General features: G+C 49.4%; 1 protein-coding gene across 1 annotated transcript in view; it reads left to right on the top strand.

Moving 5' to 3' along the window:
- The first annotated feature begins 308 nt into the window (after positions 1–308).
- NTN3 (netrin 3) overlaps positions 309–25,358 on the top strand; it is an 86,969-nt gene continuing 61,919 nt past the window's right edge. The window contains exons 1-2 of the mRNA XM_037911356.2: positions 309–836; positions 22,530–23,541. Coding sequence (XP_037767284.1) covers positions 22,575–23,541 — 967 coding nt within the window. The 5' untranslated portion in view covers positions 309–836; positions 22,530–22,574. The remainder of the gene's footprint in view (positions 837–22,529; positions 23,542–25,358) is intronic.

Raw genomic sequence — 25,358 nt, forward strand, 5'->3', positions numbered from 1 at the left:
GAGACACTCTCCCACCCCCATACACCCTCCTAGCCCCTGCTCTGTTTGCTATACCCTCCCTTTTCTCAGCTGAGCTTTCCTGCTAGCATCCCCCCTCTCCTAGAGCATTCTGGCCCACTCTCCTCTGCTCCCCCTCTGCCATCCTCCTCCCCTTTCAGCTCTCTGGCCTGGCTTGGTTCCCTTCCTCTCCAAATACATTTGACATTGTTTTCCTCCTGTATTTCCTTTGCATTTCCCCTCTTCCCCTCTGTCTTTTCTTGCAATGGGGATGGCTTAGGCAGCCCCTGCTCTCAATAGAGCAGAAGAGGGAGAGCAGAGGGAGGGCTGGAGAAGGAGGGAGGAGGCAAGCCACATCACACACACACACCTCCCTGCATGTGATTAAATGTCTTGAAATCTGCTTCTGATTTCCTCGGGGAGTTGACTTTTCCCTTCTTTTCAACCCCTGGATTTATTGAAACCTTTTTACTCTGCTTCAAGGCAGCAGCTGGGGCTCAGTTTTTTCCCTCTTGCCTATGTTTTCCCCTCTCTTCCCTTTTGCTCTCGTCCCTCCCAGCAGCAGTTCAGTGAGATCCAGGAGAGAGGAGGAGTGCAGCGAGCTGGGAGAACCCCGAGAAGCGGCCAAGGGACTCGAGGACCAAGCGAGGGGCTGCTGCAGACCACACCGTGCGGGGGCTGGGCTTTGCTTTACTCCCCCCTCCCCACGAGATAAATAAGCACAAATCTTACACTCGCGTCTGTGTAAAAGGGCTTTGGCGTCTGGAATTACACCCCTTCGGCTGCATCACTGCTGGGAACCGCGCGTTACCAGGAACCGTCTACCTGCCGGGCTCCCAGTAAGTTGCTTCCAGCCCTACGAGTCTATGACAGTGTTCCTCATTCTAAGGAGAGGGGAGAGATCTTGTCCCTGGGGCTGGGGGGAGACTGTGTCCTGTCTCCCGTCCTTTCCCAATGCCTCGACGCTTGTTTGGGGGAGGGGGCCCTTTTCTTTCGCTTACTAGCGATCTGGGGCGCGCACCCCCTGCTAATTCCGCCCTTTCCAAGTTAAACCCCGCTCAATGCGCTTTTCCTTCGCCCTAGATGCTTTTTCTGCTCCCTTGTTCTCCTGGGCTCCCCCCGGGTTTCCTGTGGGATCTGTTCGCGGCCCCGTCCCGCAAGCGCAGCAGAGACGGAACTTTTCACCAGTCTCCCCCCGCCCCGCTCCTTTGCTAACGCGCCGGGGCTCTAGCAGCCGGCGGTCTCCCAGGCGCTGCTTCCCCGGAGCTGGGGATCGTGTGACAGGCTCCGCTTTCCGCCCAGTTTGTGAAAGAGAGAGTCGGGGGGCGGGGGGCAGCGAGCTCCGGGACTCGGTCCGGAGAACTGGGCCGCAGCCGGAGGCGGTGCCCGGTTCTGCCGGATGCAGACCCGCTGGAGAGCCGCCAGGGGCTGGACACGGGGCACCCCGGGCTGTGCGCGGGAGGACACGGGCTGGCCCCTGCCAGCTGGGCTGGTCTAGAGCCCCGCATTCCGGGATGGGGCGGGGGGGGGGGATGCGGGACCCCGAGCAGAGCCTGCCTGGCGAGGGACCGGCCCCGTCCTCCTACACAGCTCCTGGCTGGCCGGTCCTGCCCCCTGCTCCGTGCGAGCAGCAGCCGCGCCGTGCTGGGACTTCCAGCGGCCCGCTGCCCCGGGGGTGAGGGCGGGGAGCACCGGCTCCAGGAGCCCCTGGCAGCTCCCGGGCTGCGGTATTCGAGCTGGCTCTAAGCCGGGATGGGGAAGGGCCCGGGGCGCTGGCCCCGCTGCCTCTCCCCCGGCCCCAGCTTCGCCTTGAGCCGGGCCCGCTCCGTGGCGAGCCGCAGCCTCCCCAGCGCTCGGCCGCTTGTTCTCTTTTCGCTTCCTTTGCAAGTGCAGGGCCCGGCGGCGGGGTCCTAGCGGCGGGAGGCAGGTGCTGGGAGAGGCCCCTGGGCCTCTGACCTGAGGGCTCTTCCCCTCCCATCCTGCTGCTGCTCTCTGCGCCTTCCCCCTCCGCCACGGGTAGGCGAGGGAAAGGCCTTCGGGACAGGTGGCGTCTCCGATGGAGCCCGCTGCAGCTGGGCCGTGGGGCCGGGCAAGGCAGAGATCTGGGCATTTCAGTTGTCAGAGTAAAGAAGGAAGGTGTACGTGAGAGAGCGACTAAAAGTCAGCTGAACAGGGGATGGGATGTAAATTGGGAGGAAACGTTTGGTGGGGGGCCACTGAAGCGCTTGGTTTCTTTATATGTTTGCCTGATCCCATATCTGCTCCCTCCCCCAAGTCCCCATGGCTGGCACCCAGGGGAGATGGGACAGAAGCATCTTTCTTCTTGGGCAATAGCTTGCAGAGTGGGGTGGCCAGAGCCAGTTCCAGTGCAGCTTGCAGCTCGTGGCCCATCTGGCCCTGTGGCAGTGGCAGGTGGAATGGGTTGAGGGAGGAAGACCCAGTGCGAGACACAGGGTGGCTGCTAACCAATGAAGTATGCCAAGTAAAGTTACATGCAAAGGAAGCCCTCTCCTCCCAGGGCAGATTTTGTCTAGCCCCAGAACTTGCACTGCTAAGTTAAATCAGAGTAGTTAAGCTAGTGCAACTTCCATGTGCAGATGCTTTTATAGCCATTTAAAACTCATTATACCAGGCCTGGGCTACACTTAAAAGTTAGGTAGACATAGCTCACTCAGGGGTGAGAAAATCCACAGCGTTGTAGCTCGGCCGACATGATCCGGGTGGAGACGCAGCTCACTCAGCGGAAGAATGGTATTGCCAACGCAGCTGCCGTCACTCAGGAAGGCAGAGTTCCCACAAGTGACAGAAAAGCTCCTTCTGTGGTGCCCCAGCCGTGCTATTGTAGTGTAGACGTGGCCTCAGGTTATCTTGTGCCTTCAAGGCCTGGCTTAAGCTTGTACCAGCATCACTATGTTGTTTGGGGTGGGGGGGGGTGTCACTTTTATTTTACCAACATAGCTGTGCTGGTATCAACTCTAGTGTGGACGCACTTCTAACAGCGCAGGAAGTGCTTTGGCAGGAGTCACTGTCTGTTGGGGCACTCCTCTACGCTGGCCCGGTAGAAGTGCTTGTATGCCAGTCTGAACTGCTTGAAGCGTTTGTTGTGATCTACCTGTGCGGATACAGCTATGACAGCAATACTTTTCTAGTGTGGACAAGGGCTCTGTCTCTCTTCCAGAGCCTGTGGCCGCATAGCCCCCTCGTGTAGGTGCCGCCTACACCGACGGAAGAAGTTCTTCCGCGAGGGAAGGAACACCACCTCCCTGAAGGACATCAGCTCTGCCAACAGACGCACTCTTCTGCTGGCACAGCTGCAACTACGCTTTTTGGGGTAGCTGTGTCGCTCCGGGGGGTGGGTGTTTTCACACCTCTAAGTGATCAGTAGCTATGCCAGCATCCGTGGCCAAGGCCTGAATTTAGCAGTGCAAACTAAACTGCTTTAAGCCAGGTTTAAACTGGCCTAAGAGTGTCCACGCACAAAGCTGTACCAGTCCAACGACATCATTCCAAAATCACAACCTTTAGTTTGTCCGACTTTGGGGGGACCAGGCCTGTGTACCTGCGATGGCTGGAGGCCGACTCGGGGTTGTTGCTTTAGCTCCACTCTCTCACACACAACCTGCATGTCTGTTTGCATTCTGTGAGGGATAGGCAAGAGGGGCCTGGGACGCAGGGACAGGGGCTCCACATAAGTGTTGAATGCAAGCGCAAAGGTAACTTTAGGGACTGCCTTTTTTCTGCAATATTCCCTTTATAAAACAGAGGGAGCTGACGTGCTTTTATGCTTATGTTGAACAGCCCAGCTCTGTGTGGAGGTCCCAGAGACCAAGGTCTGGGTGGGGGTTGGAGCAGGGTACTATGGTCTGAGAGGAATACAGATCCCCAAGCACAACTTAAGGGGTGAGGGGGAGGTTTCTGAGCATGGGCCCAAGGGAGGGTGGGGTCCGGAATGTGAGCCCCACATACTGAGAGGAGTCCAGGTCTAGTGCTGGGCACAGGGCTGGGTTTTACAAGGCATGAAGTAGATCCAGGGCCTAAGAGATGTGTGAGTCCCAGAGCCAGGCTTGAGATGACACAGGCCTTGGTGCAGGGAATACTGAGGTCTCAGGGGGATGCAGGTTTCACAGCTTATGGCGATACAGGCTTCTAGGCAGGGATTCTGGGACCTGAGGGGACACAGGTCTCAGAGTAGGGGGCTCAGGTTCTGGGACAGGGGTCAGGGCAGGGGTTCACAGTCATCAGAGGGTCCAGTCTTTGGGTGAGTACGGCTCTTGGAGCATTGGTGCCAGGGCCTGAGAGCAGTACAGCTTTTGGAGCAGGGCCTGTGTTCTGCATCCTAGGAGAGCTTAGTATTACTACATTAGCAAGCAGCTGGTAGTACTCAGGGTTCATTCAGCACCTCATTCTCCTCTCACCTCTCCCCAAGTTCTGCACAGGGCGCTAGAGCATTTTCCATATTCCGCCTTGCCCACAATGGTAAAAATGTGAGTCCATCTATTAAATCTATTCCAAGTCTCACAGACTTGGCCTGCACTCAAGCACAATATATAGCCATGTGACACAAGGAGAGTTAAATGTCTTACCAGTAACCAAGGAGAAACATTAGATCAACCCCATGTCAGAGTGAAATAGATTTCTGGACCCGTTGTCATATGCCGCCCCATACCATACGTGAGCTATCTTTCAAAGCCAGCCAAGAGCTGTCGTCTATTAATAACATATTAAATATTCATCCAGTCTATTTTAAACATCTGTGCCCGGCATGTTATGAAAAGGCAACAAGGAACGTTATGGAAACCAGATCACTTTGTTCCCGGATGGGGGCAAAAACAATAGGAGTTCTGCAGCAGAACTGTGAGAATCCCACAGCCCCAGCAGTCGGGATTGGATCAGCAGTAATAAAGCCCTTTGCATACCAAGTGATAGTCCTGAGAGCACGTGACAGAGTGGAACAATGCGGCAGGAATGTGTGAAGGGGTTTAGGATGGCTGGGCCAGGATTAAGGTCATGTAAAGCAACAAGTTGGGCACCATTAGACGTTACTAAATGGTTTAGTGTCGGGACAGCCGCACTATCCCGGCTTTCTGTTCCTGGAAGAACAGTGGCTCCAGGTGTCTTCTTGAGCTACTGTTGGTCTTGAGTGTCGTTAGTGGGAGAAATCACATAAGTAAGCATTGGAGTGATGAGCTAGTCGGTGAATGCAGCAGGCTAGGTCACTCCCTGAAATAGAATCAGTTTTTCAGTGTGCGCATCTAAATCATCCCAAGCTGCCCTTCTGTGTGGTTTTTACCCTGGGGGTCCAGTGAGCAAAGCTCGAGTTGGCAGAATCTCAGGGTTAAAAGCAAGATGGCCATTGTCATCTCGCTAGTTTCAGTTCTTTTCTCTCCCTGTGGTACTAAAAACTCTGCAAAAGAGCTTCCTAATGATAATGGGAATGCTTTTAAGCAACCATTCATTGGCAGCTCTCCCTGCATATTTGACAGTCTTTGTTCAGGTTTGGGCCTCTATGGATTTCTCTCCATTGTTTTTGATAACATAGGAAATCTGGTCTCTTTAGGGAAGACTTTCTCCCCTCCTCCCACCCCCATGTCAAGACTGAAATTTATGTAAGCCAAGTTCTGAGAAATTAGGCCAGATTCTGAAGGACACAAGTGTAAATTGGGAATAATTCTACTCATTTGCATGCAGTTGATTATGTCTTATTCTGGTGTAACTGAAATCAGGATCTGGCCTATGTAGTTTAAACCATAAAGTTCTGTTTGGTGTTACCTGTACTTATATCTTAGTAGTGCCACTGTGGTTTCACACAGCTTGCGTAATACTATCTCGTTAGTCTGCAACAATGCACTGTAGTGTCCAGTGCTGTGAATGCCTGTTCCAGGGAAGGCTCTCTTGGATGTTCTCCCTGTATTATAGTGTGTGCGTCCATACATGTATGCTTTGTGGAGTGAACAGCAGATGCCTCCAGACCCACTCTACTCTGAGAATCAGCAGAACGATCAGCAGACCAAATCCAAGAGCAAAAAAATTGGTGTGTCTATATATAAATATTTTGTATTGATTTCTGATATTTAAATTTAAAATGGGCCAGAGGGACAGAGCACATAAGGAAACATCAGTAGCCTCATTAGCACCATTGACATACAGCACATCATGCTATGCATGTGCCATTAGCAGCCTCCCCTGTGTACACAGATCATTCCATTAACCCTCTCCCATGGGTGTGCTGGAAATGCCATTCGCTCTGTCTCTTTCTGGTCCTCCTCAGCGTACTGTTGGAGCACCGCACCAGCTTTTCTTCTAGCCACGCTGTCGGTGGAGTCCCAGGCATACAGCTCCTTGGCCAGCGCCCGCTCGTTTGGTTTAACTGTTATATGCGTTGCCACCTTATGTCAAACCAGACGTTGGTCCCACCACTGGCTGTGTGGAGTTTTTCCTTTCATTTTACATTTTTCTCAGTTGTGTTTTTATCCCGGCGACACATGGAATGATTTATCCGTGGCCGGAGCTGAGTTTGGTCTTGGCACATTCCGCTCGTAGATTGGGGACAGAAACATTCCACAGCTGACGCTGGGCTAAACATGCACGGGAAGCAGCACCAAAAAGGGGTTGGGAGGGCAGAGGGGCCGGTTCTGCACTGAAGTGCACTCATGGGTTAAATAGGCTGGACCCCCGTATTAGAGGGATCACCACTTAAGGGGAGCCCAGATACAACAAAGAGTTCAGAATCTGCAGATTTCTCACCATGGGTTTCAGTGGAGCAAGGTGGGAGCAAGAGAGAAAGGACTCCCTCATTATATGGACTAGTTCCTGCATGTTCTGGTATCAGAGATACCCTATTAATGGGGCACACTCCAGTAGCTGACACCCATCTATGGTCTCCAATCTAAACCAACCAGAAGGAGCATAAGTTCAGCAGTTTTCATATGAAGGCTTGGATGGTTTGTATGTCGTCCCTTATTTTTTAATTATCTTTCTGATGCTGCTGCCCCTCCATCCAGGCTCTCACATCTAAATCATTTCCACACAAGGACACCTCCTATCCCTCGCATTACAGACCCCAATCTCCCTCCTCCACCCCTCACCTGCTGCTAGCCTGCTCCCCAGGGTACCCCTTCCCTGTCCCTTCAACATCAGAACCAACTTCCCACCTGCTTCACCTGTTATCTTCTTCTTTTTAAAAACCTTCAGTCATCCAATCAATGTGCAGAATCAATACCATGAGGCCTAGGTGACCAATCATCTCTTCTAAATAGTGGATAATTAATCCTGAATGGTCAAAGTGAACAAGCTGGCAAACAACACAGAGGTTGAAAGTCAGTTGTTGAAAATGCTTGTGAATAATATAGACAGCCCCTAGAGTTGGGATCCCTTTGGAAGGGCTCTGTAACTGCAATCGGAGTTGAAATAATAATCAATATTATTTTAAATGAATAGTTTAACCAGATCTAGTGGTGTCTATAGAGAGCTGCTTTTTCTAATTGGTTGCTGGGGTCAGGTGCCGCGTGGTCCATGACTGGGTGCTGGGGTGAGAGGCACAGAGGCCTGTGACTGGGTGCCAGGGAAGGGGGATGCCTGGCACTAGGGTTTGCTGGTGACAGGATGGTGCCCACACCTGTCCAGTACAGTTGGACTTTGGGAGATGGGCTCTTTCTGAATCTATTTGTTAATCTGCAATTTCTTGTTTAATCTGAACCCCCCCCCCCACCCCGCTCTGATTCCGACATCCTTGTGACTGAGGTTTCTAGAAAGGGTCCCCTGCTCCTCACCAATGCCACTGGACGTGTTCTTGCTGATTGTCATTGAGCATCTCCATGTTGGAGGGCATTGGGCCTGGCTCCACTGTAACAGAGCATGTACGTGCTCCTTCCTACCCAGACAATCGTAGCTCTCCGCTGGAGCGAAGGGCAGCTTGCAAACGAGCTCATCCCTCACTGATCCTTGGAACTAATCCCCGGGGGTGTGCCAGGCAAGCAAAGGAGTACTACAGGAGGGGAGACCAGAGTTTCCATTTCCAAACTAATTCCAAATAAGGAAAAGTGTTTCCCCGGAGAGCTGCTGGAAAAGAGGGGCCTGTGAAAATCCCCTGGAATGAAGCTTTATTTTCCCATTTCCCCAAGAGAAAAAAGATCCATTTTATCTGCACTGTACTCTCATTCTTGTCACTATATAAAAACGGTAGAAACTGCCCTTTGGGGAACAATCCTGGTGCGTAGAATGGCTGGTGATCTGACAGTTCTTTTCCATCTCGCACTTCTGAGACTCTGGGCTGATTTCACTAATTTAATTAGTCTTGATTAACAATTGCCCATTACCTATAAAGTAAATCTGATATGGCCACATTTTCCAAGGATGGCCCCAATCCTGCCATGTAACAGACTGGCCTGTTGTATGTCATGCCCCGCTCTAGTGGTGGGCCCACCTAGAAGATAACCATCTAGTACTGCTGTCTGCTAATTTAGTTGCACTTTTTGCTTAACTAGGATGGTGCTGTAGGTCCTGGGCTCAAATTCTTCTGCTGACCCACAATAGGGGTTATGTACAAAGGATCTCTTTTGCACTAACCTGTTGGGTGCCCTCATAAGGTCCTTTGTAGGTACCAATGTGGCTTGGCTTCTTTTGTTTTTTTGCTGGCTCATCCATTGCACCTGTCTTTGAAAATCTGACCCACAGGGAAAGAGCTTTAAAAACAAGTTGCTTGTCTGCGCCTGCAGTCTGTGGGCACCGTGCTGTCCGGTCAGACAATTAAGCACCATGTTGCATCCCAGTTGATTGAGCTAGTGTGCTAAAAATAGCAGTGTAGCTGGGGTAGCATGGGCAGTGGCTCGGGCTAGCTGCCTGAGTATCAGCTTGCTTGGACCCCCTGGGTACATACTCAGTTGGCTAGCCTGAGCTGCCACCTGGGTTCCCCTCGGCTACTCTGATATTTTTAGCACACTGGCTTCCAGCTGCAGTGTAGACAAACCCATAGAGCATAGCTACGGCACCACGAGCAGCAGGATGGGGCTAGCTGCCCCGAGCACAGTCCTATCCGAGATCAGAGGTACTCAGGGCAGCTAGCCACTTGGGCCACTCACACCTCTACAGCTACACTTTTATTTTTAGCATGCTAGCTTGGACTGAGCTAGCGCAGAGATGTCTCCTTAAGTGGGAATTTTGCACCTGCCAGCTCTAGTGTGGACATATGGTTAGACATCTAAATGACACACATTGATCTTGCAGTTATTTATACCCCCATAACTGTGGTTGTAAAACAGAAATTCCATTTAAGGCCAGGCTGAAAATCTGGCCCCATAAATTCTCTCCCTTAAGACATGCAGGGTAAGGATATCCACAGTTAGTGTTTATAAAATGTTTTAAGAGGCAACGTGTTTAGGTGTTAATGGAACAGTTACTTGATTATTAAAATCACACTGATTTCTAATGTAAAAATGTAATACCTCCTTTTAAACCTTAAATCCTATCAAGGCTCCTAAAAATAAATTAGCAGGGGAAATCACTTCACTTATCACTAAAATGCAGCCACCTCAAGGGTGGATCGTGGCAGCTGTTTAACAGTGTGCAGCAACACTAAACAGCAGTTTAGGATAGCAAGTCAAGGAAAATATCCAGCTGGACCTGTAGTGGGAATTCAGGCCTCCAAAAGGCACTTTCGAGACATCCACTGGTGGCTTGTTCCTGGTAAAGGGTTAATGATGTGCTCTCACAGCCCTCAGAGGCTCTGACTCAGGTCTCACTCAGGACGGCTGCGGAGCCTGTCTGCTAGCGGAGTAAAAGTGCTTGCTGGAGCTGGTGGTGTTACTCACAGTGTATATTGGTATAAGTGAGATCACATTCAGGTCCTTTCTACTGTGCGTAACCTCCAGAGTCTCCATTGGACATGTTAACTGGGGGAGGGGCTGCCCTAAACTTTCTCCCCACCAAGGGCCTCCCTGGTAACTTGCCAGTAGTCTGTGGGTCACGCTGAATAGGCATCAAATGGAGCAGATTGCAGCTGCCGTGATCTGCAATAGGCAGGTGAGGCCCGCAGATACCACAGTCCCCAGATCTCTTTCAGTGGTGTCCTGGGGTGAGTTCTGGGTGGTGTGTGTGTGGTCTCTGTCTATGGGATGGTGATAATGATTTCCATTCATGTGGGGCCTCTGCAACATTGATACATTAGTCTGCAAGTGTTGGCTCATTGCTTGACACAAGTGAGAGGCAGAAGCAGCAACCAAAACTGAAGCAAATGTTTTGGCACCAAGCCTTCCAGCCCCAGTCCTGCCTCTCTCCCCCCAGCCCTTCCACTGGGTGAGTCTCAGATGTATCTGATCCTCTGTAGGGGAGAGAAAATATTTACTCAGCATGACTCAGAAAGCCAATAAAATGAGAGAGTCGGGCAAGAAACGTTTATCTCCTGGAGAGCCATTCTGCTGCCCAAGGTCCAAGGTCAGGCCCTGGCCACAGCTCCCTGCTGCTAACGGGAGCCCTGGCACAGTGCGCTTGTAGCTGGCTGCTGGGCTGAGGACAGAATGGGGGGGTGGCTCGTTGTGACCCCCCTTACATGCCAGCGTAAGGATCAGCCACAGTCTGGGCTTTTATGTTTCTGTCACTAATAGTGAGAGCTCAGGCCAGATCCTCAGCTGGGGTAGATGGGCACAGCTCCATTGAAATCAGTGGGGCTGTGTCGCACCCGCTGGGGCCCATTATTAATCGTTGTTGGTTCCTAGTGCTTATGTTTATTCTTTCAGCTCTCACTAGCGGATCCGTTTTTTTAAGTTGGGCTCTTTGACGTGCCTCTTTAGTTTGGAGTGCTGTGGAAACTGAGCCTTGGGAATGGAATCTCCCAGAGTTACTGCCAAAAGGGTTTGTCATAATACGAGTGGCGTGTCTGCCTATTGCTCCGGGAATGACTGAAAATGGCCCAGACGCTCCAGGATGGTGTGCTTCAGATGGAGAAACATTGGTGGGAGCTAATTCCATCCCAAAGGCTGCCAAAACCCATTACAAGCCAGGGACCTGATCCTGGTCTCACTCCTGTCTGACAGCAGGGTGACTTCAGTAGAGCAGAGGTTGATTTACGCTGGTGTGACTGTGAGCAGAACTAGAGGGTATGTTTTATCATTGACACGGCGTTTAACAGGCTTCTGATTTTACTCTCCATAGGCTGAGGTTAGCCTGGTATAAGTGGGGTCAGTTCCCATCAGAGTCAATGGGAGATGAGGGTGCTCAGCTCTTCCCAGATGCAGCATCATCTCAGCAGCAGATCAAGGTTTTGACTGTTCACTATGGATTCCTCCTTCTTGACTCTCTTTCTCCTTGGCAGAGATTTTTCCAAATGGGTCACACCCCTGGATTATATCACCACGTTAGGCTGCTTCGTGAACATGTGGACCCCATCTTCGTTGCGATGCAGAGCCATAGATATGTGGCTCAGGGATTATGCTGTTTGCACCTATGGGCTGGAGAGCAGAGGTCTGGTTTTGCACTAGTATTATAATATTTTTCCTTTCAAAAATAAACCTGATTAAAATTAAATCTGAATTTAATACAAAATATGTTAAGGCCTAAACTTTTTAAAATCCCTTAAAACATTAAAATAAATATGCTGAATACATGAACTGCTATCAAAAACTTTGCGTTAAAGGCTGCTTTTCATTATAAAGAGAGATTTTCCCTCCTGATTCTAACTTTTGAGGTCAAGCTTTATAAACAGCACAATAGATCAATTAAGGGCTTGTTTTGTTTAACACAACTACATTTGATATGCTGTTTAAATTACTATCCTAATGCAGCCTGATACTAATCATGAGCAAAAAATTAACTGGCTGGTAAACAAGCAATATATCATTTACCATTTTCTAACACACTAACAAGATACAATTAATAAGAATCTGAAAATATTACGCTATATAATTGCTTAAATAAATGCATATAGTTATCGTGTACCCTCATAGGTTGCCACAAGATGTACAAAATCTCATGTAAAGGCTCTATTTAGCTGTAAATCAACATAGTTTAATGGTTATATCAACCAATGAGAAAGTACCTTTCTTTAGAAAATTATCTGAAACACAAATGGAAAAGTTGATTAATGACTTAAATGGAGGCTTTCCACTTGGTGATTTAAATGGCTGACTTAAATTGCCTTGATTTTAAATCAATCCACTCTGCCAGCAGGTGATGCAGTTGTGGAATCATGAAGGTGTCTTTGCAGTAGAATGCACATTGATGTATTTGCTGGTGGGTACTGGTTTGCAAATATTAGCAAGTTTGGGTTTTTTAAAATTATTATTATGGTAGCTCCTCACTGAGATTGGGGCCTCATTGTGCTAGGTACTGTGCAAACAAAGAGCAAGAGATGGCCCTGTCCCAAAAAGCTTACAATCTAAAGAGACGAGACAGCTCCTGCTGGGAGAAAGGAATGACTCTCACCTCTATTTTACAGAAGGGGAGCTGAAGTACTGAGAGGCTAAGTAACTTGCTCAAAGTCACTCAGGAATTTGAACCCACAGCTCTTGAGTTGCTAGCCAGTGCCTTAAGCACAAGACTGTTCTACCTCTCTGGTCACTCACTGGTTTAAAGCAGTCTCCTCCTGGCTGCTCATGTTCACGTTTGCTCATGCAAGATACGTTGAGGAGCGTTAAATTTAAATTTTGATAAACTCATCTGGGAACAAATGAATTCTGCACAGGAATTTGCTATTAGAAGCTATTCTGAATGTAATAAATAACTGAAGCATAATAGGGTGAGATGTAGGGGGGCTCTCCAGGGCCTTGTAGGGTGACCTCTCTGCATTGGGGTCTTTTGGTGATGTAGTGGTGGAATGCTGGTGTGTCATAAACAGACAAGGCATGTGTGGTAGTCTCTCTCCACTGAGAAAACGGGGGAGCTGGGTGTGTTGTTTGGACTCTCTGCACATAGGATAACAGTGCTAAGTGTGCTAAGTCTCTGGGTTGGGCTCTCTCCCCATGGCATAATGGGGGAGCTGTGTGTGTTAAGGTCTCTCTGCCCAGGAGAACAGGATGGGCTAAATGTATATATGCTGGAGTCTCTAGCACTGTTCCCTCTAAGCTGTGCGCGTGTGTGCACACACAGATCTTAAACCCTGCGCACACGGTGAAGCACCGTGCGCACTCTGGCTTTGGTGGCAGCTTTTATTTATTTATTTTTTTGCTTCGGCGGCAGCACGGAAGAAATTTTTTGTGTACACGGCCTGTTAAAAATTAGAGGGAACATTGGTCTCCATAGTATAACAGGGTGGGCTCTCTATCTTTGGGATAACTAGGTGTGCTGGAAAGGGAGTCTCTCCATGAGACAGGGCAAGGCACATTTGGAAAGCTCCAGCTTCTTTGGTGCTTTGTTATTTTTTAAGTAGGTTCCCCTTAGTCTGGGAATAGGTTGAACTGAACCTGGAATCGGGGCCAGGGAATGTCCAAAATCACAGCAGGGCAGGGCATAAGAGCTCAGAGGCAATGAAAGGTATAGAAGAAACAGGAGCTTCCTTCCAGTGCTGTGGCTCCTCTCCCCATAATGCTGCCCTGTCCCCAGAACAGCTGGTGTGGTGTAACTCACCCTGCAGGCAGACCAGATGCAATGGCATACGCACACAGATGAGCAACATGTGCAATGGCAGCAGCCTTGTTAGTTTGTAGGAAGGAAAGAAATGAATGACAGCCCATTGCACCGAGAGCAAGGAGTCTGTAAACATCAAGCACCCTCTTTGCACTGAGTTACCACTGGGGTTCTCTGCTGCTGGGCAGGAGGTGGAGTGAGCTGGGTTGTCCTCCGTGCATTGTCCTCTGCCAAGAGGATCTAGCTCTCCGAGCAGCTTGGAGGGAGAGGAAGAGCAGGTGGTGGTGCTTTCCAGTGTCCTCAGATCAGGATTCAGCACTGATCTCATGTGCTCTTTTGCTGGACAGTTCCCAGTGCACACTGGACAGAAGAGGAGCAGCTGCAGCATCCTGCCCCTCCTGGCAGAGCTTGGGATGGGAGATCAGCAGGGCTTCTCTCTCTCTCTCTCCCTGCAGCTTTCCTCTCCTCATTCTGTCTGGGCCTGAGCTGAGCTCTGAAATAGCCGATGCTGGCATTGGACTGGGGAGTACTCAGTCTGGGCTGCTGCTGGATTAGCCCCAAGGGGATTGAAGTCCCTGGCCAAGGTGCCAGACGATCCAGGGTGTGCTGGCCACAACACTCAGCAGGGTGTTTAAGACTTATTAAGTGGGGGCGATTAAAGGGAGTTTGTAGGCTGGGGAAATGAGTGCTTGGCTTCAGGTGGGGGAGACTGATTGTATTGACTAGAGGTATTGGGAGGGGGGATGCTGAGCAGGTGTGGATTGCACACACTCACAATAATGCATCTCTTGCTCAGATCAGCCATTGCCCCTTGGGAGGCATTTGGACGGAGCAGCCGCCCTGCTATAAATCAAGGGTTCAGTCACAGATCAGCTAGCTGCTTTACTCAGAACAGCTAGCTGCTTTGCTGCGTCTGCTGGCCCTGCCAGGAGTATTTCCTACAGTCAGCATTATCCTGTTCTTTCTCTTCCAGTGTGTTTTTGCTGTTTGATCCCAGCAGCGCTGCAAGTCCGGACTGTGCCCGTAAAGGGAAGGAAGCCACCAGACAGGCTAAACTGATGCTCTTGACAGAGAAACCAGTGACCATCTGCACATTTCAGTTAGGGCAGCAGCACCAGGGAGAACCTGACAAAGGGCCCAGTGAATTAGGAGAGGAGTTAGAGAGGGTGGGGGCTTGTCTGCATTAGGAAAATTTGCAATGGTGTTATAACTACATCAGCCTTATTACACTGAAACAACCACCTAATCTACCACTAGTAAGCAATTTACCAGGGAAAATCTCACTGCTGCAAACCTTGTTTTGTAGTGGTGGAGCAGTTGTCTGCATTAGGGGTTTGCACCAGGGTAGTTATACTAGTGCATTGTGCGGGCAGGACACAGTGAGATAGGCATCTTGGTTCATGGTACCTGACACTAGGAGATTTAGCAGGCTGGTAATGTTTGGGAGTTTTGGGGTGTTACCCCTCCCCGCCTCCAATTATCCACAGCATTTTGCTCCATGTTAAAGGTCTCCAGCATTGCATTGGGGTGGTAACAAAGCAATGCATTTGCAGAGGAAAGAATGTCATACATTCAAACAAAAACATAATTTAGAAAGAGTTAAGGTTGGAAGTGTTTTCCAGGGGAGTCCAGCTGTCACTGTCCCCAAAATGACACTTGCTCTACAAAAACGTTACAGATAAAAAAAACAAAATAACCAAAGAGCAAACGTTAAAAAATCTGGCAATAAATAGACAAGGGCTCCGGTTGTCTCCCCCATTATCCATCCATCATTGCTGCTTGGCTTACGCCCAAATGTCGTGTCCTTGCCTTCTTTTGATCTGTAATGGAGATGTGCTATTGGATGGACACTGTGGAGTTATGGATTGTTTGTTAATGATGCAGGAAAGATTTCCAAAGGAATTTGGTCTCAGGGCCCATTAGCATAGTCAGAGTTTGATCAGTTTTCTCACAATGCCATGTCGAGCTGGAGTCAACAAATCTCTGTTCTGCAGGAGGTCAGACTAGATGATCATAAATGGTCACTCTGGCCTTCACATCCACAGGCCTTTCCATGCCTAGTGGTGCAATGACTGGTCTGCTCTGTGTTGTGAAATGGGTTGGTTATATCATCTGCAGAAGCCTATCGCAGTCTCCCTGATGTGTGAAGTTGGAGGAGGGGGAATGACACTAGACAGAAACTTCCTGGTTTGTAGCCTCCCTGCACCCACATCCCTGCCTCCAAATCAAAGCAATGATGAAAAGAGGCATCTGCCTTTTCTGCCATCAGATTGGGGATGGGATTTGTGGCACATACCCACGAGCCCCTCTCTGCCCTCCCCAAGATGGGTTATGCTGAGAAAGATGGTTCAGTGGCTAGGGCACTAGCCTCGGGCATAAGAGACCTGGGTTCAATTTCCTGCTCTGCTACAGGCTGCCTGTGTGACCCTGGGCAAGTCCCTTACCTGCTTTGTGCCTCACATTCCCAATGGGGATAATAGCTGTGTCCTACCTGCCATAGGATAAATATGCTACAGGTTGTGCGGTGCTCTGATACTAGGGGGGCATCTGAGTGCTCTAGCTAGGTAGAGCAGAAGCTTGTTCTCTCTCCCATGATGGGATATGAGGAGAGGAAATTTTCCCCTCCAAGCCTGCGATATGGAGGCAGGTCTCTCCGTCCCTCTGTGACAGGATATTATGGAGACAGATTCCCTGTCATTCCGCCAGGGGGCTATTGAAGGAGGACAGTTGTGGTAAAGGAACAGATTGGGAATCAGAAGATCTGGCCTTTAGCTCGGGCCCTGCTCCAGATTTTGTGGGTAACCTCAGGCACATCGATAATAGCGTAATAGCACGTCGGTCATTGTTTTAAAACAGTCTCCAGTTTTGAACGCATAGATTCAAGCAGTTAGGCATCCATCTGTCCTCCGCACACTGGCACTGGTACCCTCGGTTAGTTTGGGTGCAGAGTTGCATGCCAAGAGGAGGCTGATCAGATTCTTGATCTCTCAGTGCCTCAGTTTCCACACTTGTAGATCGGGGTAACAACACTTAGCTGCATTCAGTAATGTTTTAAGTGCTTTGATATCCTCACAGGGATGGTCCCATAGAAGTGCCGAGTCTTATTGTATGGGAAGGCCCCAGTGTTCACACAGCAAATTGCCCCTTCTCTTCTGACATGGATTGCTGCTGAAAATAGATACCAAATAGGGGCAGGTCCAGGGATCAGTCTGTGTGGATCCCCAGTGACATGCTGGAACCCCCTTTCCCTGCCACCTCTCCTCCTGTTGGCTGGAGTTGTGAGGAGTCTGGTGCCAGCTTTGCTGTTCCAAAGTAGTCAGATGCACGACTGTGCCTGGCCGGGAAAGGAGGAGCTTCCCAACCCATTAGTGGTTTTGGCATTAGGAAAAGAGCGAGCTTCCTTCCAAAGGACTGGCTCTGTTCTTTAAAGGAAAACCTCCCAGATCATGTTAACCTGGTCCTCAGCCTCTCTCCCTTCCTCAGCGGGAGCGAGTGGCTGTACAGTCAGGAGTGGTGTCCAGGAGACGGTGAAAGGTAGCGAAGTCTGAGCCTTAGCAGTGTAGGGTTTGCCATATTGGATCAGAGTTTGAGCATCCAGTATGATGCCTCCAATACTTGATTCTTCAGAAGGTAGTGCAGTGGTTTACACAGGGGTGGGGGAAGGATATCAGGAAATTTCTTTTGCATCACTAATAAAATGAGAATATTTAAAAACTATAAAAAACACATAATATGGGGAAGAAAGTGATTTAGCTTCCCCTACATGCCTGCTCCAGGACTGGTGAGTGGTAAGTGCCTGCTGGGAAGATTGTCCTGTCCTGTGCTTGGTGTATCTGCAGAAAGAGAAATCCTGCAAAGTGGCAGTTTCTGCTGTTCTGAATAAATACTCTGACCTGACTTGTGGGGTGGGGGCAGCACTGAACGCTGTTGGTGTCAAGGCTGATTGCCCACTCTGGCACTTTGAGTGCAGAAGGTGGGGGCCCGCAAGGATTTTAAAAATTAACATTGGCCACTCCAGGCTTGTATTAAACTCCCAAGGTTACAGTTTCTCTCTGACCTTGGATGGGTACATGCTGCCACCACCCAAATGCAAAATACCCCTTTGAAACCAGAAAGGCGCACTTGGGAATTCCTTCCTGTGGGGTACCCTCGAGCCATTTCACCCGCCCCTCCCCCCAGGGGAAGAGCTGAGAAAGAAAAACAAAGGAAATTAGCTGTTGCCACCAGCTAATTTAACAACATATGCACAAACCTCTTAGGACATCAAAACACCCAATCCTGTTAAAAAAGGTAAATTGTATTAAAAACAAAAAGAAAGAAAATATATCTGGAACTTAGGCTTTTGCTAGATTTAAAAAACCGACTTACAAAATTTAAACATCAAGAATAACCTTCTCGAGGTCCAGCTTAAAGGTTACAAGCAAAACAAAAAGCATCTGGGGTTAGCACAGAGGAGTCCACTAGCCATAAGAAATAAACAGAAATAAACTAATCACGTCTTTCCAAACATTCCTGATCTACTTACACGTTTGGGGTTTCCAAATAAGTAGTTCTAGGTATGATCTGATGATTTATCATCATACCTGGCTTAAAGCTTCTCATAGCATAACTGCTCCCTGTTCCCCTCTTTCTCAGAGAACCACAACAGAGACAAAGGAGAAGTTTTTTCCCATTTTAAAAAGTTCTAGCCTTTCCGTTGGCTCTTTTGGTCAGGTGCCCACTCCCTTTCCTTTACCTGGGGGACTTTGTTAACCCTTTACAGGTAAAGCAAGCAGAGAACAACCACCAAGAGGGATTCCATAGCCAACTGGCTGGCTGGGTGTCCACAAAAGGAAGCTATCCCCCCTCTCATTTATCACAGCCAGTATCTCTGTTTTCCTAAAACTCCTTTTAAGAGGAAAGTTCCCAAGTTTGGCAGAAGCAAACATCAGCTCCCCGAGGCAGCACTGTCTTTCCAGAGCTGGGGATGTGGCATGGTTGCTTGTCCTGCTATTTCAAAAGACAGTCCCAGTTTTGGCAGGGCCATTGAGAGTTTAAATGCCTCTTGCTGCATCTTCAAAGCCAATAGCACATCAGCACATCTTCAAGCCGTAACAGGGGGATGTTGCAATGTCATAGTGGAGTGATACAAAGTCAAGATGTCTTGTTACATGGTTATTCTAGGATGTGGCGTGGAAGAATCCATCTCCGAGGATTGAGATTTCTCTCTCTCTCATTTCATTTCTACTTAGACCAGATGCTGATCTCAGCTGTCTGGATGTAAATCCGGAATAATTCCATTAAGCTAGTGGAGTTACTGTAGATCTGCACTGGTATAACCAACAGTAGAATTTGGCCTGTTATTCATACTCTTCTTTTAGAAGCAGGAACATTTGATTCCAATTGATTTTTTTGTCCTTTTCAACTTGGCAAACACTTTTGTTGGCTTTTTTTCATCCACTCTCCCCTCCCAGCTTCATCTGCCACCTCTGACCCTGCCCAGGAACCTCAGGGTAACAGAAAATGTTCTGTTGGTTCTGGACAGCAGCCACAGGGACTTTGAAGTAACAGGGAATGCAGCGGGGACCCTAGGCAGACGCAGCAGCAGGAATGGCAGGGCATTGGTTAATATGCACTGAGCATAACGTCTATGAAGTATCACTGCACCACAGCCCTGTTTGTCATGCCCTGTTGCACTGTTTTGTCAGGTCACTGTTAGCACTATTATATATTGCCTGTATTGAGGTAGCTCCCAAAAGCCTTCATCAGGCTCAGCGTCCCATAGCGCTAGGTGCTGCATGTTTGTACACAGACAGACGTGGCTCTTGCATGGAAGAAATTAAACCTAGAGTGAAACAAGATGAACATGCTAAACAAAAGATGGGAAGTGGGGAGGGAGATTGAGGATGAAGAAGGTAAGATCCAGTGGTTACATAGATTAGCTACATGCACAACTCCACGGTTCCTGGTTATTCCAATTTATCTGAAATGTAAAATAAACCAAATCACCTGTCCTGAACTGCTGGCCAATCTAGCCATCAATGGTTTCCTGTAGAAGTAGATCTTAGAATGGGCAAGCTCACCTTTTAGATGCATTGAAAGTTTCTCTTTCATGGGCCTCTTGTACAATAGAAAACTTCTGCTTAAATTTCTCAGCATTGCTTCCCCTGGTTCAGCTTGCCCACTGATGGCAAAGGTGAGAGCTAGATGGGCATGTGTGTCATTTCTGTGACATCACATAAAACATTTTCACTATCCTGCTCACCCAAGCATGGGATTTAATTTTCTACATGCTCATGGGCAGACTTACACACAATGATGTTGCCGGTTGCTACATGTCTAGCACGTTCATGAATGTCACAATTTGCATGACTCTTCTGTCCCGCACCCTGCCATGTTCACTGATATTTTCCTCCCCTTCATGCTTTCTCAAAGCCAGAATATCTGCACAGCTATTTTTAACCCCACAGCCTGAGCCCGCAAGCCCAAGTCAATTGATCCAGGCTCTGAGACTCGGTGCTGGGCGTTTTTCTTTGCAGTGTAGGTATATCCATAGGGCTTAAAACACAGACAGAGGCTTGCAGCCCTGTCTACACTAGGGCTCCCACCATTGCTAACATGGAACTGCCCCAGGGTTAGCACCGGTGGGAGAATGTTTCCAAGCCTAGAGTCAACCCGCCACACTAAAAACAAGCCCAGCGCGTGGCTGAACACAGCTTGACTGTGACAGAGAAAGGCACCCTGGCATTAGTGTCACATGGTGTGAGGGGTCAGTGCATCAGAAGCTGGGCTGCCCCTGCTGTAGTGGGTTCTCCCCACTCTGTGCTCCCCACAGTCACTGCTTCACTAAGGCCTCGTCTATAGTCCCTACCTCACCGGGTGGCTGTTGAGGAGAAATACAGTATGATGCTGAGGCACTCAGCTCACTGCAGTGATGGGGCCAGATAAGTACCGGTAGATAGATATGGAGGGCACCGAAGAGCCAAAGCCAAATAGAAAAGGTTTGCCAGGGTAGCTATACCAGCAAACCCTCCTAATGGAGGTGTAGCTTCTACGGGCACAACTGAGCTTTTGCCAGCACAGCTTCTACTAGGTCCCCAGTGAGATAAGCTAGCCCAGCAAACACACTCTCTTCTGGACTAACTGCATGGAAGTCTTGTAGAAAAGGCTTTTACTAATATAAAAATGCCCCACCCTGTCACCCCCTAATCGACGTTCCATTATATTCACACAGGGTTCTCCTGGAGATCCAGCCTGAGGATGAGTGACTATCAGGAGAGCTAAAGGCAGGGTGAGGGAAGAGGGAAGGAAATGGCTTGATTAACTTCCCACTCAGAGAATAAACTCTAGCCCTGGCTTTGCAGTGGGTGGGACATGCCCTGTTCTCTCAGAGAATGGCTGCCCAGCAGGCTCTGCTCAGTTCTGGTGTGTTCACACCTCCCCCTCTGACTTTGATGTGGGACACAGAGTTTGGAAGCTGGCTGGCTCCCCTCCTGGGGGCATTAGGAGCTAATTAAATCCCTGCATTCTCACCCTGCCTGAGGCAGGAGCACATTGTCCGGGGCCAGGGGGAGAGAAGGACATCAGAAGTTCTGGAGTAACTGAAAGATTGACACTGGTGCCGGAGGGAAAGGGAGCAGAGCAGTGTGAATGGACAGTGAGGAAATGCTAGGGAAGCATTGAATTGGGGTCAGGAAAGCAACCTGGGCTATTGCAGCCCACCGGAATCTAGACACTGCAGTGTAGCATCAGCTGCTTCCTCACTGGGAATTCTTAGTGCAATTCAAACTGGTTTTGTTGGCTGGCTGAACAAGTGTGGCCAAAACACAGAATGACAGAGTCTCTCTGTATTGTCAGAGGCGCTTAGTGTACGTTGCAGGTGCTCAGACACGACAGTGGTGAAGGTAAAAACAGAGTGATTAATAATAATCAGGCTTAGCTCTTATGAACTGCTTTTCACACATAGCTCTCAAAGTGCCTTAAAGGAAGGCAGTATCCTTACCCCAATTTTACAGATGGAGAAGCTGAGGCCAGGAGCGGGGTAAATGATTGGCCAAGGTCTGACAGCAGGTCAGTGGCAGAATTGGGAATAGAATCCAGGTTGCCAGGTGCCCAGTCCCCAGTTAGTGAGAGCCCCTTCCTACAGCACTATGGCCAAGCGTCTCAAAAGTGTTTAAGCACCTAACTCCCATTGAGCTAGGCACCAAATCCCTTTGAGGACCTGGACCTGTGCTCCTACCTTTAGCAGCTCTGAATGTGTGATTATCTTCAGTGTTAATGACTTTACCGGTATGACGCAGTGTACATGTGTTGCCAAAGTTAACATATCGAGTAGCGCTGGCAGTTACTCACTGTCTTCTTCTCTTAATGATACTTTGCAATTTTTTTGCACCTTCTAGAGGAGGCTATCAAAGTGCCTTAGAAACACCAGTCTCCCTGTGCCACCAGGAAGGAGGGGAATATTCTGACTTCCATTTTACCAGTGGGAGCCTAGGCACGGAGAGGTTATGTGACTTGGCCGAGGAGACAGAGCTAGTTTCTAACAGAGCCAGGAAAAGAACCAGAGCTGTCTGAGTCCCAGCCCATTGTCTACACCATAAGGCCACCCTTCCTCCCTTAACCCACAGACCCGTATGCTATCTATCCAGCTGTCTGTGAAGCTATTTTATGGAGCAGGGAGATAATCATAAATGACGTGTTACTGAGAACCCCCCCACCCCACCCCCCAATCTAAATGAGATCTGGCTGCTTTCCGTGGTTACAATCTGGGTGAAAGGCACCCAAAGGAGAGATGTCATCAGACTCAGACCTCTGCATGCTCGCCAGCACTGACAATAGCCAATCAATCAGCTCTGGCTATTCTCTGCCATCTGACACCAGCATAACCCCCAGCCAGCCTCCAAACACTGGTTTGGCCTCTGCGTTTCTACCTGCCGAAAGGGAGCTCAGACCTTGGGGGTTGGAATGTGTGATTCACTGCTCCTTTGCTTTATGTTTAGGGAGGATTTGGCTTGTGTGTCTTGGAGAGAGCTTATCCAGCGAGGATGGATCTCTTGCACCTCTTACGGCTGCTGCTTACTGCCTGTGTGTTCGGCCTGTCCCAGACAATCAACCCCTTTGTGGTGCAGCAAACTGCATCTGACCCTTGCTACGATGAGAACAGCGCCCCCCGGCGCTGCATCCCCGAGTTTGTCAATGCCGCCTTTGGGAAGGAAGTGCAGGCCTCCAGCACGTGTGGGAAGCCTCCCACTCGCCACTGCGATGCCTCAGACCCCCGCAAAGCCCACCCGGCATCTTACCTCACCGACCTCAACACTGCCTCCAACATGACGTGCTGGCGCTCCGAGAGCCTGCACCTTTCCCCTCAAAACGTCACGCTGACCCTCTCCCTGGCCAAGAAGTTTGAGGTGATTTACGTCAGCCTGCAGTTCTGCTCGCCCCGGCCTGAGTCAGCGGCCATTTTAAAATCTATGGATTATGGTAAGACCTGGGTGCCTTACCAGTACTACTCCTCCCAGTGCCGGAAGATCTACGGCAAGCCCAACAAAGCCACCGTCACCAAGCAAAATGAGCAGGAGGCGCTGTGCACTGATGGCCACACAGATCTGTACCCACTCACTGGGGGCCTCATTGCCTTCAGCACGCTGGACGGACGGCCCTCCGCCCAAGATTTTGATAACAGCCCAGTGCTCCAGGACTGGGTGACAGCTACGGACATCCGGGTAATTTTCAGCCGCCCCCATTTGTTCCGAGAGCTGGGGGGCCGGGACAATGAGGAGGATGATGGCGGGACCGGCTCGTCTTCATACTACTATGCCGTGGGTGAGTTCCAGGTCGGGGGGCGGTGCAAGTGCAATGGGCACGCCTCCCGCTGCGTGAAGGACAAGGAGGGCAAGCTGGTGTGCGACTGCAAGCACAACACTGAGGGCCCCGAGTGTGACCGCTGCAAACCCTTCCACTATGACCGCCCGTGGCAGAGGGCCAACGCCAGGGAGGCCAACGAGTGTCTAGGTAAGAGATTGATCCTCTTCCTCGCCCACCGCAATCAGATCTGGGAGCATGTGCAGAGAAGCAGGGGCAGATTCACTCAGACAGCATTCTGTTTATATCGCACTCATCGACATGGTATCTCCAGAGTGATCAATGGAGCAATGCCAGGGATGAGTGCTCAGTATTTTCTATCTGTCTATGGGTATGTCTACACTGTAGCACATACAGACAGACCTGAGCTAGCATTGATCTACTAATAGTGGGTACTAATAGTAGGGAAGCTGAGGCAGCGAGGGCTGCACAAGGCCAGCTGGGACCTTGGGTATGTACTCAAGCTGCCGCTTTATTGCCCAGGGCTTCACTGCTATTGTTATTCGAGCCAGCTAGATCAAAGCCAGCTCAGGTATGTTTGCATGTGCTGCAGTCACACATCTGATTGCAGTGTAGCCATCCCCTGTCTCACATTCAGTAACAGTGCCTCTTCAGAGTGGTCAATGGAGTTACACCAGGAACAACTTTGGCCCAGTGTTCTGCTTCTCAGAGCAATTACTCCCTCACTGAGCACAGCACTTGGGTTCTCCTAAAGAGCAGCTGCTTTGGGCTGGATAGATTAAAAATTCCCTCTGCCATCACATCTATTAGAGCCGCACCTAAAATTCATCACAAACCTCAACCTTTTTAGAGGTTTGGAAAAGCTCAAGTAACTCATTCCCCCCTCCTGTATTATGCTTCATTCTCATAGGTGTCTTTGCATCTTCCATGAATCAGCCAGATGCAAAAGCACCAAAGTACCCTGGGAAGTTATTGTTACGATTTATTACTTGAATGATGCCATAAATGTCAAGCACAGCACTTTACAACACAATTAAAAATTGATCAGGGCCTGATGCTGCTCTCGCTTACACTGGGTGTAAATGACGAGTTACTCAGTGTAACAAATTGGATTACTTCAGTGTAACTCTGGTGTAAGTGAAATCAGAATTGAAACCTGAGTCTCATGGGGGAACCAGAGGGAAAGGAGGAAGGAGAAAACCATATGATTATGCAGCCACTTGAGAGGCTAATGAATGTGTCTAGAGGACACTGGAGAAGCTTGTTAGGTTCTTTTATATTTAATGTATTGTTTATATGTGGTAGAACCCAACTTCCTGTTCAAAACAATATTGCAAGAGTACTTTTATAATGGCTTGTGGGTCAGTATCTAAAGCTCGGCTCCGAAGAACAGAGTTAGTTGCTGTTTTGAAAATGTATAGGCTAGTGTGTTCCCCCCAACCCCGCAGTCTCAAAACTGGTTGAATCAGTTTTGCTCAAACAAGCAAGCAGACCCCAAAAGAAGCCAAATCTGGTAAATTCTGGACCGAACAGTGAAACTTTAGGAAAATCATGAACTGAAAAGAGAATACTAAAATGGGAATAACTGGGCAAGCTTAAGAATAGCTTCTGCTAGTCGCCCTGGCTGTAGCAATCCATTCTATCTAGTATATGTCCAGAGTAACTCCACCAGAGTCAGTGTAAAGTGGATTGATAAGCTAGAGGAGACTCGGGGGCTGAGGGATTCAGATCAGGGCTTGGGTTTTGAGGATGTTTTCCAAACCCAACCTCTGAACCTCATGAGGTTCACCTCCCACCCCACCCCACCTCACCCCACCCCCCACCCCCACCTCTGGGTTCTGATTGCATCACTGAACTGCGTGGCTGGTCCTTGACCATCCATGTCCATGCTTGAGACAGCAGAGTATCCTCTGACCTCCCCAGGAGAGAGGAGGCTGAAAAAGGCAGGTAATGTTCGCCATCCCTTCCAGAAATATACAAGGAGATTGCTCCTTCTTTCCCACCCC

The sequence above is a fragment of the Chelonia mydas genome, chromosome 10 (assembly GCF_015237465.2).
Source record: "Chelonia mydas isolate rCheMyd1 chromosome 10, rCheMyd1.pri.v2, whole genome shotgun sequence".
Classification (NCBI taxonomy): Eukaryota; Metazoa; Chordata; order Testudines; family Cheloniidae; genus Chelonia; species Chelonia mydas.